A 21,071-nucleotide genomic window follows, 5' to 3' on the forward strand; every position below is an offset into this window, starting at 1 on the left:
CAGTAAATTTGGCTTTTTATCTGCACCATCAGGGAAAGCTTTTCTTTGAAATGATGATGTTGAAATGAACTTTGAAGGTATGTAAGAATTAAATAGACTGGAGGAACCAGTTAGAAGGCACTTGCAATACCTCAGAGAAGTGAGGATGATAAATTGATCCAGAATGGCAGTAGAGACAGAAGTGGATGCATTTGAGAGATATTTAGGACGTAAAGGTAGGATTTAAAAATAATGGATATGGGTCATGAGGAAGAGGTTTTCTGGTCTCTGCAGCCATGACTGAATGGGAGATGCTGGAGAATGATTACCCTCCTTGTGTATGTGCGTGTGTGGTGGTGGGGATGAAGGAGACTAGACAGACTACCAAGGAATCAGTCTCCTTGAGGTAATAAGCCTGTTACAGGGTCAATTAAGCATCGGACTCTTGATTTCACCTCAGATCATGATCTCAGGGTTGTGAGCTCAAGCCCCGCGCTCAGTGCTGAGTTTGCTTGAGATTCTCCTTCTCCTTCAGCCCTTCCCCCCAACTCACGCAAGTGTGCTTTCTCTCTCTCTCTCTCTCAAATATATAAATAAATCTTTTTTAAAAAAGTAAGCCTGTTATAAATAAAATCTTTAAAAAAAAAAAAAAAGCCTGTTAAAGGAAGAGTTGGACAGGTGAGTCAGCTAAGGAGACGAGACACTACCAAGAAAAGCCTTGGAGCAAGTAGGTGTACAGGTCGGGGATTCAGGGTTGACATCTTGCGGAGAGATATAAACATATAGATAATTTGTTGAAGGAAATAGTCATAGTTGAGGCCATGTATGTAAATTAGACATTCTTGAAAAAAAGTGTAGAATGAGAATTAAAGAGGGCCTAGGATCAAACCTTTGTGAACTTCAACAATGAAAGCCTGGTAGAGGAGAAGAGTAGCAAAGCAGAAGTGGCCAGGGAAGTAGAAGGAAAACCAGAAAAGTCATCCTGATGTCCTGGAAGTAATCTGAAAAAAGTATTTGAGAGCGGGAGTGGTTTTTCTAAAATCTTTGTGACCTTTCTTGGATCCCTGAGAGCATTTAGGTCTCTTACCCCTCAAGGTTGAATACTTTGACTTAGAACATCTATCTATAGCAGGTTTAGGCTGACTGAAGCCAGTTAGTTGAACATAATCTTCAGACTTTAGAATCTAAAGTGTAGTTATTCCTGTTTGCCTTAGATTAGATTTAATATAGAGAAAGAGAGCCTGAGTGCACATTCAAGTACATAGATATTAGCCTGCTGAAATTAACAAATTATTTTGGTGATCCTCTCGAAGGCTGACTAGCATCTCCTAGGTAGGTGGAGACACTGGCAAAACCAAATTTTTTCCCCAACGATCTATCCAGCAACATTTGTTGACTATCTCCTAGGACATAGTGTTTATATGCCAAATACTGTGTTAGGTGTTTCATCAGTCTTCATTAATGGCCCTGTAACTTGATTCCCCTTTGTACAGAAGAATGAACTAGACTCAGAAAGGTTAATTTACTTGGTGGGACAGAAATTTGAACCCAGGCCCCTCTGATTTCAAAGCTCATTATATTTTCATATACAAGTATAACTGAAATATAAAGTAGAAGATACTTATCCTAAAAGAGTACTTAACAAAATGGTATGAAAGTTCAAAAGGAACTGATTACTTTGGGCTTGACAATGAAAAGTAGGGATCAGAAGGCTTTCAATTATTACATCCAGTGGACATTTTAAATTATATTGTCAGACATTTTTGCTTTTGTTTGATATAATGGATCACTCTTTTCCCCGGCAATTCTCTACTCTGTTTGCTTCTGTGACATTGCACTGTTTGCCTCTCTAGCTTTTCCTTCTCTACCTACTTAGGTGTAGCTTATTCTGGTTTTTTTTTTTTAAATTTTTAAAGTTTTTATTTGAATTCCAGTTAGTTAGCATGCAGTGTAATATTAGTTGCAGGTGTACAATATAGTGATTCAGCACTTCCATACAACGCCTGGTGCTCATCACTGCAAGTGTACTCCTTAATCTCCATCACCTATTTTACCTGCCCCCCCCTTAAGTAGGCTCCATGCTGAACTTGGAGCTTGAACTCACAACCCTGAGATCAAGAGTTGCATGCTCTACTGACTGAGCCAGCCCAGTGCCCCACTTATTCAGATTCTCAAATCCTATTTATTTATTTATATATGTGTGTACGTATGTATGTATGTATGTATGTAATCTCAACCCCCAACGTGGGGTTCAAACTCATGACCCCAAGATCAAGAGTTGCTTGCTCTGGGGTGCCTGGGTGTCTCACTCAGTTAAGCATCTGACTCTTGATTTCCGTTCAGGTCATGAACTTAGGGTGATGAGTTCAAGCCCTGCATCAGGTTCTGTGCTGCACATGGAGCCTGCTTAAGGATTCTTTCTCTCCCCCTCTCTCTGCCCCAGCCCCCAAAAAGAGCCTCACACTCTTCCGACTGAACCAGCCAGGTGCCCCTGATTCTTAAATCCTGATGTTTTCCTGGGTTCCTCCTTAACTTTCTCACTCTACCTCAAAAATCTCAACACTTGGGTTTCCAGCTAAGTGTTTTGTTTAGGCTGCAGAGTGTTCAAAATGTTGGTTTTTTTTTTTAATTAGTTGTATGCATTTAAAACCTAGATTTACATAAAACTCTATTTCTGGCATTTGAAAAATCTGAAGTTCTTGCTCAACCTTGGACGTGCATTTCCATATGGCAACACTTAACTAGAGCTGACTAGCAGCTACTCTCTTTGGAATGGTCATGGATTCTTCAGTCCTTCATAGACCCCAACATTCCCTGTTGTCTCCCCAACAGTATTGGTACAGTTTTTTGTATACTTGCTCTGTTCTACATACTCCCTGGGTAAGCTCCACTGTTAAAACTACTGTTTAGATATTGAGAATTCTAAATTCTCTCCAAGCCAACTTTTAGATTTATACATCCTATCTCCTATCAAATATCACTACTTAGCCTGCTCTAGGCAACTCAGATTCAACATGGCTGGACTCAACATGGCTGAAGTCATCTTTCTCTCTAAACTCTAGGTTCTTTGCATTTTTATCCCTTAAATATTTGTTACTCAGCTCTGTCCTTACTTATCATTACCTTTTGACCCACATTGCTGTGATTCAGGCACTGATCGCCTTGTTAGGGTTCTTGGTTACAAACAACAGAAATCATCTTTTGGCTAACTTAAGCAGAAAGGTGATTTATTGGAAAGATATTGTGTGGCGCTCACAAAATCAATATGAATGCTAGACAATCTGGTTTAGAAAATGATCTGAACCTAAGGGAGGTTAGAGACAGAGAACATGTCCAAGGTCATACCCCTGAATAGTCTATTTAGGATGCTGTAGTAGAACTGTAGTGTCTGCCACTGCTGAGTATTATTTAATTGGTTCTGGATCTTTGTATTACCTCTGCAAAGTCAAATTTCTCTGAAGGACTGTCCACTTAAGCTAGTCTAGGTCACGTGTGTACTTTGTCTTTGCCAGGAAGAGGAAGTGGGACCCCTCCCTCCAGCCCCCACTCTGATTTCCCATCTCTAACAGTCTACAGTGAGAGGTAAGATCCAGCCTTCCATTGAGAGTTCTACTTTGAGCTATTCCCCCAATATAGGAAAGGGGCTTTTGTTGCCGAGTAGAAAAAAAAATGACATTTCTACTATACAGCTCTTTTCTGGACTACCACAGCAGCCTCCTGACTGCTTCTACGTCCTCTGACCCTTCATTTCCCAAATGTATTCTCTATTCAATAGCCAGACTTAGCTAACCAAAACGCAGTTCTGATCTTGTCATTCTATGTTTCAGTGGCTCCTCATCCACCTATCAGGAAATGCTTTAGCATGGTGTTCGAGGCCTTCCTTGAAGGGTCTGGCCTTACCTTATCCTTTCAAGCTCATCTAATTTCTTTTTGTGATTTACACTTGGGCAAGACTGAACTAGAGTTCCTTAGAGTTTCCTCTACAAGTCTCATGGTGTTTGCCATTGCTGTGCTTTGTTTTGACTTTGCTCTTATTATCCCTACTGTCTGAATACTCCTTTCTTGTAGCCCACTTTACCTTCCTTAGTTAACTCCTCCTCATCTTTTAAGAAATGACTTTTTTTTTTTTTTTAAGATTTTATCTATTTGACAGAGAGAGAGAGCACAAGGGGGAGCTGCAGGCAGAGGGAGAGGGAGAAGTGGGCTCCCCATGGAGCAGGGAGCCCAATGCGGGGCCCAATCCCAGGACTCTGGGATCATGACCTGAGCTGAAGGCAGTTATTTAACCAACTGAACCACCCAGGCGCCCAAGAAATGACTTTCTTGATAACCTTTTCCTTCTAAGTTAGTAAGTCCCTTTCATCTGTATTCCTGTAATAGCCCCCTGCTTATTTCATTGCACTTATCATCTTGTATTATGATTGTTTACATTTGTCACTATTGTCGTAGTCTCTATTTTCCAACCTCTCCCCACTTATATACCCAAATATACTCCTATGTGTTGTGAGTTCTTTGAGGGTAGAGATTATGTCTTATTCACCTTTGGCTCTCTAATGTTTCCACATTAGTTAGTGTATTATATGCTCAATAAATGTAGACACAATGAAGAGGCATTTGATGTAGATCTTAGGAGGTAAGATTTTGATGAGGCAAAGAAATGAAATAAGGATGGAGTATAATTTGAAGACAGTAGCATTAGCTAGGCTATAAGAAAAATATATGACAATAGGAAGTTGGGTTTTTTTGTTTTTTGGCTAGCCTATCAGTGTATATGTAGAAGGATAGTGGGAAATGAGATTGGAAAGGCAAGATGTAGTTTTAAGATTTATATCTTAAGTAACAGGGAACCTTTGGAAGTTTTTAAGGAGGAGACTGATTTGAACTCACTGTGTTTTAGGAAATTAATCTGGTAGCAGAATGGATTTGTAGGGGAAGGGATCAGTTATGAGGTTTCTTTTTTTTTTTTTTTTTAACATAAATAACTGCATAAATAAAGAGGTGGCAGCAGAAATAGGAGAGTCAGATAGATGAACCCTAACTTTCCTCTTAGTTTCATAGTTGAATCACTCATCTCTCTAAGCCTCAGTTTTCTCATCTGTACAAGAGGGTTGACTTGATACGATTACCAAAGTCCTTGCCAGCTCCAAAATCTGTCTATGACATATTTCGGGAGAGTCCGTGGGACTTGGCAAATGATTGGATGGTGGATACAGGAGGAGGTTTCAGAGATGCCTTTGAGGTTTTGAGTCTGAGTGAATGAGATAACAGTATTGTTGTTTAAAGGAGTGGTATTGGTGTTCCTAATAATAGTGGTAATGCTAGGATCTTTAAAAATAGGAGAGCTAAGGCCAAGTTGACCTTCCTCAGTTATGTCCTAGAGTACAGAAAACAGGATTTCATTATTGAGACTGGTTTCATTTCAGGGGAAACTAGTAGTCAGGAGGTAAGCAGCTGATTTTAGCGGTTGTGTACTTTGAGGGATTTAAGCTTGGGTACCATCATTCTGGGGTTGACTAGTATCATTGGGAATTAGAGTGGTCTCAAGTGGCATTGCAAAGTGGATACCGGCCAGTATGTCAAACAGGCTGTTTCAAGAGAAGTGATGTGAGGGTCAGAGATCAGGTTTAGGGGTGAGGAGTGGATGTGTGTTTTGGAGGGGAGGGGTCTGGGAATTGCTAGAGGGCACCTGGGATTACTTCTAGAAAGTGATACTGCTGCCCAAAGGTTGGAGTATCAAGAATACAAACCAGCATTATGGTTGTGGCAGAGTGTTTATCTTTTAAGAGTAAAAGGCCCCATATAACAGCAACTGGGCTGACTCACTCCCATGATGGAGGGAAGATTTGTCCCCTTTTAATGGGGAGTAGAATCTGGTATAGTCACTACAGGAGAAGGGATAGACAGGGCTGCTAGAAGGTAGGGGATTCACTGGGAGGCGGAGTTGGCATAGTGTGGAACCCTCCCTCCCGGGTTTACGCTCTTTAGTGTGCAGAATACAGTGTAGGTGGTAAGGAATTTAATCCCCAGTACTAGTTTCCCACAGCAGGAGACAGTGCTTCTGGCCAGGCCCCTTTTTTTCAAGCAAGCTGCAGGCTTCGCCTCGGCCCTAGAAACCGGATAGGCCTCTCCGTGCGCTCTCAACCTAACCCGTGGTGGCGGGGGAGGGGAAGCTCTCTCTAGTTAGTCCCACCCTTTGCGCTGTTTTGCGTCCTTGCGCCTCTGGTGAGTGGCAGTAGAGTTTAGCCAATAATGATGCGGGGCGGGTGGAAGCATCAAGTTAGGTTGCGCAGGAGGAGGGGGGAACTGGTGCTGGAGAGACAGCGAGAGGGGCGAACCGGCCCCCCACGGCCGCTGCAGGTAAAGGCACCTCTCTTAGCCCGCTGGGGTGAGGCACAGCTCCTTTTCTCCTTCAGGTTTTTGTCGGGCCTTCCAGCCTGTAGCTTCCGCCCTAACATTGCTCCCACCCGGGCATCCACACCCCCCCCCCCGCCCCGCATCTTCCCGTCTTGGCCATCCCCACCCTGGAGGACACCCCGCTAGCTCCTTCGGTCAAGTGCATGTACCTCATTTCCATTTTGGGGACGCCAGTTGTCTGAAATCTACCCCCTCTGCTGTATGGGCCTTACTGGCAACAACCCCGGCAGTATGAGCAGGTAATGTACCCGGGTCCCCGCCACCCCCACCCCCAGTAGCGTTTCCCTCTTAGTCAACCCCTCACTTCCTTACCTTTCCCCTTCTCTTCTTTCATATGAGTACATAATTTCTGTAGTTTCCCCTTTGGACCCTGAATATATATACATGGTTTTAGCTTTCATAGTTTCCTTTTTACTTTCTCTGTTTGTTCAGAAAGGCTCACTTTACCAGCCATGTTTGCCCCCAAATGTCCATACCCCTGATTGAGGTGTGAGTGCTTTTTCCTTAAGTAATTGGGAAAACAAAAACAGAGTAGCCACATATTTGGCAATGAGAATGGTGAAGATAGAGAAAATGACCTAGGATCTTGATCTTCTTGAGGAAATCTCTTGAGTGGTTCCAAGTTAATAGCTCCATGTCTTATGCTCTATGTCCTTCCATCCTGATCCCTTGCTGACCCTAAATTGTGATTTCATTCACCTTGGATGTTTATTTCCCGTTTCTTTATTAGATTTGAGATTCTCTGGGTCTTACAACGTCTCCATAGTAGTTTTTAAATTCTTCTTTTTAAAAATTATGTTGGTGATTTTCATTTTAGGCCTTATGTTTATTTTATTTTCAAGGGATTTCTCATTTAGATTAAGCTGCTTCTAACCATCTTGTGTTTCAATAACGTTTGTTTATGTCTGTCTTCAGCTGAGCCTCTTGAAAGGATACAGTTTCCAATAACAAGATTTATACTTTGAAGTAAAATAGTTTGTTCTTTTCCGAATCTTTGAGCAGTTAGAGGTTAAGTGGGCATGGGTGGTACTTTCTGGAAGTGTGTATTACCAGAAAAGGTCAGTATTTGTCAATATGGCATTAGTTCATTATCTTCTAAGAGGATGAGCAGTACAGAGAAGTCTGGAAAATGGATGTGTGTAGTTCAGTTTATATAATTTCATCTATTGGACAGCTGGACTAACCTCTCTTGCAGTGTTTCTTGTCCATCATAAACAATAAACTATGATAAACTCCCTTTTGAGAGACCACCATAGAGATGTTGATAACTCTTCCAATCCAGGCATGCTTCTCCACCCCCTGCCCCCAGTTGTCTTACAGATCCTCACTGGCCAAGAAGATTTTGTTTAGTTTTATTGAATATAAATACCCTAAACAATGAGATGTGTCTTCCTTTTCCATTTGATAAATGTAAAATTTTGTCATTGAGTATGCACTTTCAAACTACACATACCTTTCATCCCCTGATCGAGAATCACTGCTTTGTTGAAAGGTATGGGGAGATTGCAATGGAAAATATAGAGTAGAATGAAAACACAGTCCTTTATGATCAGACGGACATGTTATTGAAATAGGCAAGGGAAAGGAGACTGGTAAAATAGGAGAGTTGGGATTTTATAGATTCCTTTAAAAAAAAAAAAGGAAGTATATCAAAGGTGGTAAATCTGCAGAAGAACATCAGTTTTTACTTACTTCATGGAGAAGGAGTAGTTCCCCCTTTGAAAGAAGGTGAGATGAAAGGCTGTTATATAAATTATTTAGCATTAACTGGCTTGTTATATGGAGATTATAGATAGGTGGCCTCATATTCTAACTTAATTGGCTGGTATGTTTCATTTTTCCCCAACTCCCCCCAAGGTTTCTGTCATTAGTTTAAAATTATAGGACGTGAATAAGTGCAATCATCAAACTCTGTCTCTCCTTTTGAGCCTATACATGTATTTCTCTTTGAGGCAGTGGTAGGCCATGACTGGCTTTTCATTCTCAATATGAAAGAAGTCTAGTATGACTTCTTTAGGCAACGGTTTGACTTAGGGATATCTAAGTGCCTCATATATTTGAAAGCTTAACATCTATTTATTTATTTTTTAAGATTTTATTTATTTGAGAGAGAGAGAGCACGAGCTGGGGTGGGGTATGAGGGGAGGGTAGAGGGAGAGAAAGCAGCAGACTCCCCACTGAGCAGGGAGCTGGACGTGGACTTGACCCCAGGACCCCAAGATCATGACCTGAACTGAAGGCAGACACTTAACCAACTGAGCTACCCAGGCACCCCTTAACATCTGTTTATTGTTACTACCAGTATTTGAACCATAGAAAGATAATTCATGGGATAGATGAGCTTGGTAGAATAGGCCAGATGTGGATATAGCCAGGATGACCCAGAAAGTAGGAATGGAAGGAGGGTTGAAGAAAGTTAGAGGTATGATGGGAGAAGGTTTCATCTTTGAGAGTCAAGGACAACTTAAACATGGGAGTTAGAAAAGAATCAGGCAGGCGACTAGGATTAAAAAATATGTACAAAATGAATTAGATCAGTAGAGGTGAGTTGATGCAAGGGGACTGAGAAGTGGTGAAACTTGGTGGTGTGGCATTAAGCCACTGGTGATGTTTTTAAATTATCAGGCCCAGACTGAACCGGGGAAGTAGAAATTTGGCCCAAAAAATGGGAAGGGACATAAATGATATGTACATTGACTGACCTTTAAAAACTTAACTCTTGAGTTGTATGAGGGTAAGGAAATATTTCAGAAAATGTTAGCCTTGTTTCTCCCATGAAAAAAATGAAATTTCTCTCTGAGATCAGGCTGCTTTGGAGGAAAGGAATAAGTAGCAAGGAATAGTGGAAAGGACAAAATCCCCCATGGAAGAAGACGCAGGTTATAAACTATTATCAGCATAAACTTCTAATTAGTGAAAACTTTTATTGTAGTTTTTTTTTTTTTTTTAAGATTTTATTTATTTATTTAACAGAGAGAGACACAGTGAGAGAGGGAACACAAGCAGGGGGAGAGGGAGAAGCAGGCTTCCTAGCAGGGAGCCCGTTGTGGGGCTTGATCCCAGAACCTTGGGATCATGACCTGAGCTGAAGGCAGACACTTAACGACTGAGCCACCCAGGTGCCCCTGTGGTTTTTGTATGACACCTAATTAGATCTATTTAATGTAACTTCTGTGGCAGTGAATAGGAGATGAAAGATAATAGGTAGCCAAGTAGGGCATAGCTAGAAAAAAGCTGATGGTAGTGTTGAGGAAATTCATAAAATTTTTTAGTAGTTTTTTGTTAAATCAAGAAATACATATAACTTTTCTCATTGTCATTTGGAGCAACTTTGGGGCAGGTATTAGGAGAGGCTGGAATGAGCTGGTGGAATAGTTTAGCCAAAAGTGGGAAGCGATATGGATCCTGCGGAGATATGAAGGGTATACAATTACTGAAGCAAGGAAGATCTTGTTTAACATTGGTGGAGATGCCATGTGTACTTTGTAATTTTGTTGTGCCAACTACTGATCAGTCTGTTCTTTTTATATCTGAGTTTCTGCGCTACTTACCCACATTTTATTGTTTCATAAGGATAACGAATAAATTGAGGAAGGGACAAAGTAGTTTGTGGGTTGTATGGAAAAGTTTTCAGTAAAGTCTGTACTCTGTCACTGACAAATTTCTTCTCTGGTGTCTTCTAAAAGTTAAGAGAAAAGGTCTTATCAAGCAAGGCTTTCCTGAATTGTCAAGTATAGATATTATATACAAAGAACTTTCATATTTTCATATAGTTTAGTTATATTGTGGTGTACTCACAATTCCTTGTTTTAGTTTTTCCTTTTTCCAACATTTTCATGAACTTAAATCCTTAGATGTGGTTTTAGTAAACATGCTTTCAGTTCTTTGTAGGACAGTTTTTCTTTTTCTTTTTTTTTTTTAACATTTTTTATTTTATTTATGTGACAGAGAGAGACACAGCGAGAGAGGGAACACAAGCAGGGGGAGTGGGAGAGGGAGAAGCAGGCTTCCCGCCGAGCAGGGTGCCTGATACCGGGCTGGATCCCAGGACCCTGGGACCGTGACCTGAGCTGAAGGCACTTAACGACTGAGCCACCCAGGCGCCCCTGTAGGACAGTTTTTCAAGATGGGAAACTACTGTCTCATCTTAAAATCAGGGAATACCATTTAGTTTTTATAAGGATTGAATGGTTCATTCCATATACTGCAAGCAAATATATTAATTCATTAAGTATTTTTTTGAGTAGCTACTGTGTATGTGATATCTTCCTGTTTCTTTAGGGATCCATGACTAAGACATGGTTCCTACCATCCAGGAACTTTTTGTCTCTTGGGGAAAGAGCAACTGGGCCACCATGCAGGGTTGTGCAGAGTGTGCATTGCACATATTCATTATCATCATTGATAATATGTTTAGTATGACAATTTTCCAGCAGATGGCAGACAAGCATCTTAAGGAGCAGGCAGCTTTTAATAATTTGCACAAAGGAACCATTTGGGCCTTCAGAGAATATGGGCAAGAGACTGGTCATTTTAGTAAAATATTAAGTATAAGTGCTTTAAATAAGGTGCAGACAACACTGTGAATATTTAAGGAAGGTGAAAGGACCAAGTCATCACAAATTGCTTTGCTGTGAAAGGGGCAGAGGTTCGGACCTCACCTTTTGGAATAGAAGGAAGACCTTTGAAAGGGTAGGAAAGATTTCAGCTGGGAGAGATGCTTGGGAGTGGAGGAGGATGTGTTCTAGGCAGAAGCTACAGCATAATAGGCAAAGATGCAGATGGGAATCACATAGGGGAACTGTGTAGTCTAGTTGGCCTGGAATGTAGGGTATATATAGGAAATGATGAGAGAGAAAGTTGGGACTATAAGTGGAACTAAAGGGGCACCTGGGTGGCTCAGTCATTAAGCGTCTGCCTTCGGCTCAGGTCATGATCCCAGGGTCCTGGGATCGAGCCCCGCATTGGGCTCCCTGCTCTGTGGGAAGCCTGCTTCTCCCTCTCCCACTCCCCCTGCTTGTGTCCCCTCTCTCGCTGTGTCTCTCTCCATCAAATAAATAAATAAAAAATCTTTAAAAAAAAATAAGTGGAACTAAAATGTAAATTCTTTGAATTTCTTGCAGAGGAAGTTTTGATCTCAAATATGAGAAAGGGGGAGGGGACTTAACAGAAATAGTATGTATAGATTGATATGTTAGCTAGAATAAAGTTTGGGGAACTCCCTGGGTAAAATTACACTAAAAGTGTAGCAAGATTGTACTGAGAGCTTGGTTAAAAGTGGTTATTTTTGCCAGTGGTAAGTGAAAGCATTTAAAATACAAGGGAAATCTATGAAAGGCAATATATTCAGAAACCTTAATCTACAGTCGTTCAAATGCTACTTGTTAAGCTTGTTGAAATGCTGTATTGTTAAGGTCTGTCAGCATAACCTGAAATAGAAGGTGAGTGAATGTTAAACTCCCTGATCTCTACCTAAGAATGATAACTGTAAAAAGAAATGGACGGAGACAGCCGAGAGATCTTGACAGACAGAAACTTCAAAGTGTGTAGGTTTAAGAGCCCAAAAGGGGGTTTGGTTTATTTCTTTTATAGTTTTAGTTTGAAGCAAAAATGTGGGTGTTCTTTCTGCTGTGTCTCTGTCCTCAGATTACCTCACATTTCCGTCTTCTCTTATTATTTTGATGCCAGTTGATATTAAGGTAGTACCTAAGAAGGAGAAGTTTTCCTTGAGGTCACCAACTTTGCTTATTTTTCATTTGTCTTCTCACAACAGGAGTTTCACCATCTTCCTCTGAAGACCTAGCCATCTTGCTCCATGAAGGTCAGGACAATCTGACATGCACTTGTTTCTTGCCTCTTTACCTGAAGAGTAGTCCTCTTCCATTGTGTACATTTTTTTCTTAATAGGGGAGGGGAGGGGAGAGCCAGTACCCCCCCTCCCCTTCCCTCCCTAGACCTTGGGGAAGTACCCTCCATTGCTTTCCCAAGATGGCAGACCCCATCATGGATCTGTTTGATGACCCAAATTTATTTGGCCTGGACTCTCTGACTGATGACAGCTTCAACCAGGTCACACAAGACCCCATTGAGGAAGCCCTTGGACTGCCAAGCTCTCTGGACTCCTTGGATCAGATGAACCAGGATGGTGGAGGTGGTGATGTGGGGAATTCATCAGCAAGTGACCTGGTCCCCCCACCAGACGAGACAGCCCCCACAGAACTTCCCAAAGAATCAACAGCTCCAGCTCCAGAATCTTTAACTTTGCATGATTATACCACTCAGCCCGTCAGCCAGGAGCAGCCCGCCCAACCTGTCTTACAGACACCGACGCCAACATCAGGACTTTTGCAGGTCTCCAAGAGCCAGGAGATCCTGAGCCAAGGGAATCCTTTCATGGGTGTCTCTGCCACAGCTGTCTCCTCCAGTAGTGCTGGAGGGCAACCACCTCAGTCAGCCCCTAAGATTGTTATCCTTAAGGCCCCACCAAGCTCCTCAGTCACTGGTGCCCATGTGGCACAAATTCAGGCCCAAGGTATCACCAGCACAGCTCAGCCCCTGGTGGCTGGCACAGCCAATGGTGGAAAAGTTACTTTTACCAAAGTGCTAACCGGCACTCCCCTTCGACCAGGTGTTTCCATTGTCTCTGGTAATACAGTGTTGGCCGCCAAGGTCCCTGGGAACCAGGCTACTGTTCAGCGCATTGTCCAGCCCAGCCGACCAGTAAAGCAGCTGGTCCTACAGCCAGTTAAGGGTTCAGCTCCTGCTGGAAACCCTGGGGCCACAGGGCCCCCACTGAAGCCTGCAGTTACACTGACCTCTACACCTACCCAGGTGACTTGAGTGAAAGGGGGAGGTGAATTTTGGTTTAGTAGAGGGCCCAGCAACTGTGTGAGAAGAGAGCACATGAGACCTATTTCTAGGAAATCCTGTTTAAATTCTACCTTTGCTACTTTAAAAAATCAGTTAGCATTGACAGCCATGTACTTACTACTTATTAGGTGGAAGCAGTTAATGTTGACATATTTTTTGAGCTCTTATTACATGTTTACACTGTGCCTAGCTGGTGCTGAACAAGACAGACACAGTCCCTGTCCTTACAGAGCTCACGGTCTGCCAGGAAGGCTGACAGTAAACAAGAATTCACAATACTGTGTAATGTGAAGTTTTATGAGAAATACTGGATGCTATGGGAACAAAGAGTCATTATTTATTTATATTTGCAAGACTTACAGAAGCTATGCGTATGTTTTCCCTGTTCTTATTATTGAGATTGTCCTCCTCCTTTATCCAGTGAAAAGGCTAGTTTCTATTGTAAGAGAGTAGAGGTGCTAGCCTCTGAATAAAGAGCCAAAAGCATTTGTGAGGAAGGGGGTGGTATTAAAATAAGTAGGACCAGTGGAAAGAAGCTGTGAGGAGGTGGATTATAAAGACTTTCTTTCTAATAGACTGCCAGAAAATGGAATGATTACCTTAGAAGATAGCCTTCCAACAGGAGTTTGTCAAAAATAGGCTTGATAACCACTGGGCAGAGGTGTTACAGAGAAGACTCAATCAGGACAGATAGGAGGATGAACAAAATAAACTGTGCTATGTCTTCTGACTCTCAGTTTTGATGGTTCTAGGATGAGGAAAACTGGTGTAAATATTTAAGAGTATACCATTCTTTAATGTTGCACCTCTCTTGTAATTTCCTTTCTTCACTCTAGGGTGAATCGAAACGCATCACCCTGGTCCTCCAGCAGCCGCAGTCTGGAGGTCCCCAAGGACACCGGCATGTCGTTCTAGGGAGTCTACCAGGCAAGATAGTGTTACAGGGCAACCAGCTGGCAGCCCTGACCCAAGCCAAGAATGCTCAGGGGCAGCCCGCCAAAGTAGTCACAATCCAGCTGCAGGTGCAACAGCCACAGCAGAAAATCCAGATTGTACCACAGCCGCCAGCGTCGCAGCCGCCGCCGCCGCCGCCCTCAACCCAGCCTGTGACTCTGTCCTCTGTGCAGCAGGCTCAGATAATGGGGCCAGGACAAAGCCCAGGACAGAGACTTTCAGTACCACTCAAGGTGGTGCTGCAGCCACAGGTGAGACTTCCACAGGTAGCCCCCTGCTGTCCCCCTGAGCAACCACTCATTGTTGGGTGTGGGGGTCACTGGAGTCATGCCTCTGAACTGAAATGCAAGCTTTTATTTTTTTTTACCCGTGGGAACTTTGTTTTAATTATATGAAAAGATTTGAGGGTCATTGTTAGGTTTAGGATAAGAGGTGATTTATCTAACATTTGTCTTTGAGCTGTTTCATTTATAGTCTTTTTCCTAACACTGTTGTGGAGTAAAAGTGATTGGCATTATTCTTTCATTTGAAAGATAAAGAAGTTGTCCTAAAGAGGTCAAGTGATTATTAACACCCCCCCCCATAAAGATAGGCCAAGAGTAGAATTTGAATTTATTTACTTTTGGCTTAGAGATTAGGATTGGCCATAGAATAATGGAGAGGTATATTGACATTAGGAGCATGGCTAAAGGATATTGAAGTTTGATTTGGCACAATTCTTGCCATTTCTCATCCCCTTCCAACTTAAAAAAACAAATAAAACACTTTTTTTTCCCCCTACTGTGTCCAAGTTCGGTAAGACTTGATCTGAATCTGATTCTTGAGGAATTAGAGATGGAACATTTGTAGCCTATCTTCTTCAGAGCTAAGTTTTATTTAGGCCATTTAGCTACAAGCATGTTGAAATTTTAGTGTCTTTATTTCTGTAGGCTGGCTCTTCCCAAGGGGCTTCTTCTGGGCTCTCCGTAGTTAAAGTTCTAAGTGCCAGTGAAGTGGCAGCTCTGTCTTCACCAGCAAGCTCTGCTCCTCATACTGGGGGCAAGATAGGAATGGAGGAAAACCGCAGGCTGGAGCACCAGAAGAAGCAAGAGAAAGCCAATCGGATTGTAGCAGAAGCTATTGCTAGGGCCCGTGCCCGGGGTGAGCAGAACATACCTCGAGTCCTAAATGAGGATGAGTTGCCCAGTGTTCGGCCTGAGGAAGAAGGTGAGAAGAAACGCAGGAAGAAGAGCAGTGGGGAGAGGCTCAAGGAAGAAAAGCCAAAGAAGAGCAAAACATCTGGTACCTCCAAAACTAAGGGCAAGAGTAAGCTGAAGTGAGTACAACCCTTTGCTAATTTGTTGGGACATTTGAGGACGTGCACTTGTTTTAAATTAGTGTTGAGGGGCACCTGGCTGGCTCAGTTGGTAGAGCATGCGACTCTTGATCTCAGGGTTGTAAGTTTGAGCCCCACATTGGGTGTAGAGATTACTTAGGAAAATAAAATCTTAAAAAAAAATTAGTATTTAGAGGAACTACTTGTATTTTTTTTTTTTTTAAGATTTGTTTATTTATTTGAGAGAGCAAGAGAGAACAGGGGGAGAGGCAGAGCGAGAGAGAGTCTCAAGCAGACTCCGTGCTCGGTGTGGAGCCTGATATGGGGCTTGATCTCATGACCCTGAGATCATGACCTGAGCCGAAACCAAGAGTCAGACGCTTAACCGGCTGTGCCACCCAGGCGCCCCTAGGATCTACTTGTATTTAGCAGCTGCATAGTTCAGGGTGATATATCTACCACAGAAGATAGAAAGGCCTTTCTTTTGTCTGTCCCAATTCTTATATGATTTGTTAAACAGAAATGTGCAAATTAGCATATTTTGAAAGAGAAACAAGGCACAGGAAAGATAGCTAATTACCGAGTTGGGGGTTATGTTTAAAAGCTGACTTTATACGTCTTCCTGATTTTGTATCATTAAAGTGTGAAAGAGACTTCTCACTATCCCCTTACCACCCGCATCTGTAAAAAAGCTGTTGGAGGTGTAGCTGCCCTATTCTTATACCTTATCTGTGAACTAGAGAAGATTTAGCAACCATTGTCAGCCTTAAGCAGTGTTGGCAGAACCAGGGCTTATCAAAGTTGTCTTCTCTTTCCCTTCCATGTCTTGTGGCTTCACTCCTTTCTCCCTAGCTTCTACCCCCTAGGATTCTCCAGGCTTTGTGGTGGAATTATAATAATGGTTTATATTTGGAAAGGATTTTTCAGCTTTAAAAAAATTCATATCGACTATCTTAGTTAATTCTCAGCAATTCTCAGGCCGGGTATTATCTTTGGTGTTTATATTACAAATAAGGAAACTAATGCCCAGCTAGTGACAGAACTGGAACTAAAGTGAGGGCTTGTAATTCTTGGGCCAGTATTCTGCTTTCTTACGACACCTTCCTTCAGGTATTTGTGAGTACAGTAGTAGAAAGGATTTGTCAAATCTGGTGTAAAGGTCAGACAGTGGTTTAGAAACCCAAGTATCTTCTATTTTTCAAACACCTTGTTCCATAGCCGTGTGTCCTACTGACTGAAGAGCTAGACCCTTCTATTAGGAAGTTTCATAGATGATGGTTTAGATTAATTATATTTTTCTTCTCCTAAATGAATTTGACCCTCACTGAAAATGAATTTGGTTTTTCCTTTTTAGTACCATCACCCCTGTGGTGGGTAAAAAGAGAAAGCGTAATACCTCATCCGATAATTCAGATGTAGAAGTCATGCCTGCCCAATCACCCCGAGAAGATGAAGAAAGCAGCATTCAGGTAAAAGGATCCCGAAAGATTAATTCTGACAGACAAACCAGGAATAGATACGAGAGTCTGTAAGCCTTTGCACATTTCAAGAATTTTCCTAAAAGAGAGGTAGGCCCAAAAGGTAAAAGTGGTGGGACCCGGTCATGGTTGTGTCATTTAAATTTTTGATTTTTTAGGCAAAACCATATTACTATACTGTACTATACTATACAACAGCAGTAGTCAGGGCGCCTGGGTGGCTCAGTTGGTTGCGCGTCTGCCTTCGGTTTAGGTCATGATCCCAGGGTCCTGAGATCGAGTCGCGTGTCGGGCTCCCTGCTTGGTGGGAAGTCTGCTTCTCCCTCTCTCCCTCTGACCCTACCCCTGCTTGTGCTCGCACTCTCTCAAAAATATAAATAAAATCTTTAAAAAATTAAAAAAAAAAATAGCAGTAGTCATTTTCTGAAATTCCAGTGTTTCCAAAACTAAGCAAGTGTGAAATTATGCTACATGCTTGTTATTACGGCTATGTCAGTACCTTGGTTTCTCTTAGAACTGTCCATCTATCCCTTTGCCTTACCTTTTTTTACACTTCAGGGTTCTGACTCTGTGAACTAGGTGCTTAGGCACAATGTTTTTTCCTACCTTTTGAAGATGAGAAACACTGGAAGAGAATAAAAGAAGCTGGACCAGAAGAAGTTTAGTCCTGTGTCTCTGATTGTTGCTTTACGGTACCACCTTTGGCTCTGGTTTCCAACCATACAAAGAATCTCATCCCCTGGTATTAAGATTTGGAAGACCCATGGTACTTCTTAGTAACACTATGGGCCTGGCCAATTTACTTAGCTACTGTGTCTGAATTTTTCCTTGGTAAATGGAGGCTTGTACTAAACAAACTTTAAGGGCTTCTCTAGCTATTAATACTCAGAAAAGTATCCCCTGTTTCTTGATATACATTCAGTACATTGGCAAACTGATAGTTGGGTTTTTCTGGGGAAATTAACATGTGAGAATAAGATACAATTGAAAAGGAAAATGAGGCAAAAATTAGATTTAACAGATACTAGATATAGTGTGAAATAATAATTACTAGGAGTGTGGAATTAGAGAAGAAATAACATTAATAAAGATAATAGTCTAGAAATAGATTCAAATGGTTATGAGAATTTAGTATATGAATTAAAATGCCATTATAAATCAATGGAAAGAAAGAGTATTTAATAAATTATGTTAGGACAACTGGCTACCCATGTAGGAAAAAAATAAAACCGGATTTCTTGTGTCACTCCTTAAACAAATACTAGTTTATTTTATTATTTTTTTTTAAAGATTTTATTTATCCATTTGACAGAGAGAGACACAGCGAGAGAGGGAACACAAGCAGAGGGGAGTGGGAGAGGGAGAAGCAGGTTCCCTGCTGAGCAGGGAGCCCAACGTGGGACTCGATCCCAGGACCCTGAGATCATGACCCGAGCCGAAGGCAGATGCTTAATGACTGAGCCACCCCAGTGCCCCAAACAAATACTAGTTTAATCAAAGGTCCAAATGTGGAACTTGAAATTATGAACTTCCTGTAAAACATGGATGGATTTTTTAAATGATTATCAAATAAGGTAGATCTTTCTAAGGGGGTATTAAAATTCAGAAGTCGTAAAGGGAAAGATTGGTATGTTTGACTATATGAAAATTATGCACATATAACAAAATTCTACAAATAACAGTGGTTAAGAGCATAAACTCTGGAGCAAGAATTCCTTGGTTCTCATCTTAACTCTATTATTTACTAACATTGTCACTTCAGGCAAGTTTATTTAACCTCTTGGTGCCCCAGTTTCCTTATCTCTAAAATACAGATACTAATGCCCATTAGGAGAATAAAATGGAAGCATTTATTTATTATTTTATTTTATTTTATTTTTATTTTTATTTTTTTCTAAATGGAAGCATTTATAAAGCACATAGGACAGTGCTTTGCTCATGGTAAGAGAGCATGGAAAGAGTTATATATGTGTATGTTAAATAAAATAAAGAGTTAAATGAAGTATTAAATAATTAAAAGACAAACTAAAGGCAAGTCTTTGTAAGAAAAAGAATATAAATTTTAAAAGGTGGTGTATTAGTTTACTAGGGTTGCCATAAGAAAATACCACAGACCGTGTGGCTTAAAGAGCAGAAATTAATCTTATCACAGTTCTGAAGGCTAGAAGTCCAAGATCAAGGGGTCAGCAGGTTTGGTTACCTCTGACACCTCGCTCCTTGGCTTGTAGAAGGCTGTTTTCCTACTGTGTCCTTACATGGTCTTATCTCAGTGCATACAGGCCTGGTGTCTTTTTATGTGTCCACATTTCCTCTTAAAAGGATACCATTCAAGTTGAATTAGGGCTCACCCTACCAGCCTCATTTTAACTTGATCACTTCTCTAAAGCTCTTTCTCCAAATACAGTCACATTCTGAAGTACTAGGGATTAGGGTTTCAACATGAGAATTTTGGGGGATTGGGGCGCTTTGGTGGCTCAGTCAGTTAAGCGTCTGCCTTCGGCTCAGTTCATGATCCCGGAGCTCTGGGATCGAGCCCTGTGTTGGGCTCCCAGCTCGGCAGGGAGTCTGTTTCTCCCTCTCCCTCTGCCCCTCACCCCGCTCTTTCTCTCTCTCTCTCCCTCCTCTCTCTCTCTCTTTTTCTCACTCTCTCTCAAATAAATAAAATCTTAAATAAAAAAAGAGTTTTGGGGGGTATAATTCAGCCCATAAGTGGTAATGCCAGCGTTGGCAGTGGAGTTAAGGAACAGATGCTTTTCAGGCAGTTGATGGGAATGTTGAGACAATCTTTTTGGCGAGTCAATATTTCAGTATGTAACAAAATTTAAAATATCAACACCCTTGGACTCAATGATTCTGCATCTAGGAAACTGTCAAAAGTATGTGATGATGAGTATGTATTGCTGCAATAATTGCAATAGCAGAAATGTCCAAAAATTCATTGTCCATGGGGGGGAATAGTTAATAAAATTCTGAAAATCCATACAATAGAATAGTACATGGCAATTAAAAACAATAAAGTAGAGGGGCGCCTGGGTGGCTCAGTCATTAAGCGTCTGCGTTCAGCTCAGGTCATGATGCCAGGGTCCTGGGATTGAGCCCCGCATAGGGCTCCCTGCTCTGTGGGAAGCCTGCTTCTCCCTCTCCCACTCCCCCTGTTTGTGTTCCCTCTCTTGCTGTGTCTCTCTCTGTCAAATAAAAAACAAAAAACAAAGTAGAGGGCCACCTGGCAGGCTCAGTCAGTAGAGTATGCGACTCTACTAAACAAAAAAATAATAATAAATAAATAAATAAAAATTAAAAATAATAAATAACTGCAAATCTATTCTATTCATGGACATTTGGGTTGTTGCCAGTTTGGAGCTAAAATGAATAAGGCTGCAGTGAACAGTCTTAGTACTTCTTGGACACGGGTTTTCATTTCTCCTAGCTAAGGAATAGGATTGCTAGACCATAGGGTAGTTACACATATAAACATTATAACTCTATAAGAGTATGTCAGCTTCCAGAGTGATTGTGTCATTTTACACTTTCACCGGTAATGAGAGCTCCAGTTCCACATCTTCAGTATTTGGTTTTGCCAACTACCCATTCTTTTTAAATACTTCTATAGTATTCCATAATTTGACTATACCATAATTTGTTTAACTAGTCCCCCATTGATGGGCATTAAGGTTTTCTCTGGTCTTCTACTACTACAAGTAATGCTACAAAGATTTATATATATGTGCAGATTTATTTGTAGGATAATATCTTTGAGGTGGAATTTCTGGACCAAAGGGTATTGTCAAATTTTCTTTTACAGAGGTTATGCCCATGTGTATTCTAACCAACAATGTATGTACAAGTTCCTATTTCAGTATTAGATCAGACTTTCTGATTTTTATCAGTCTGTTAGGTGCAAAAAAACAAAAAGGAAAAGGTATCTCAGTTTAGGTTTCGGTTGTAATTATTTTATTATGAGCGTGAACATCTTTTTACATTTAAAGCCATTTGTGTTTTTTTCCTACTAACTGTCTATTCATGATGTTTGCCTATCTTTCTGTTGTGTTACGGATCTTTTT

At 41.3% G+C, this 21,071-nt stretch overlaps 1 protein-coding gene across 6 annotated transcripts in view; it reads left to right on the forward strand.

Moving 5' to 3' along the window:
* Window positions 1–21,071, forward strand: part of CHD8 (chromodomain helicase DNA binding protein 8) — a 61,565-nt gene that overhangs the window by 8,074 nt on the left and 32,420 nt on the right. For 3 of the 6 annotated variants that reach the window (XM_081830791.1, XM_081830794.1, XM_081830793.1), the window contains exons 2-5: window positions 12,167–13,224; window positions 14,100–14,468; window positions 15,147–15,532; window positions 16,887–17,001. In XM_081830791.1, coding sequence (XP_081686917.1) covers window positions 12,382–13,224; window positions 14,100–14,468; window positions 15,147–15,532; window positions 16,887–17,001 — 1,713 coding nt within the window. In that variant the 5' untranslated portion in view covers window positions 12,167–12,381. Of the gene's footprint in view, window positions 1–6,234; window positions 6,337–12,166; window positions 13,225–14,099; window positions 14,469–15,146; window positions 15,533–16,886; window positions 17,002–21,071 lie in introns of those variants that run through there. The other 3 variants (XM_081830792.1, XM_081830796.1, XM_081830795.1) reach the window with 3 other exon arrangements.

This window comes from Leptonychotes weddellii, chromosome 9, assembly GCF_054177405.1.
Source record: "Leptonychotes weddellii isolate Sample4059 chromosome 9, ASM5417740v2, whole genome shotgun sequence".
NCBI lineage: Eukaryota > Metazoa > Chordata > Mammalia > Carnivora > Phocidae > Leptonychotes > Leptonychotes weddellii.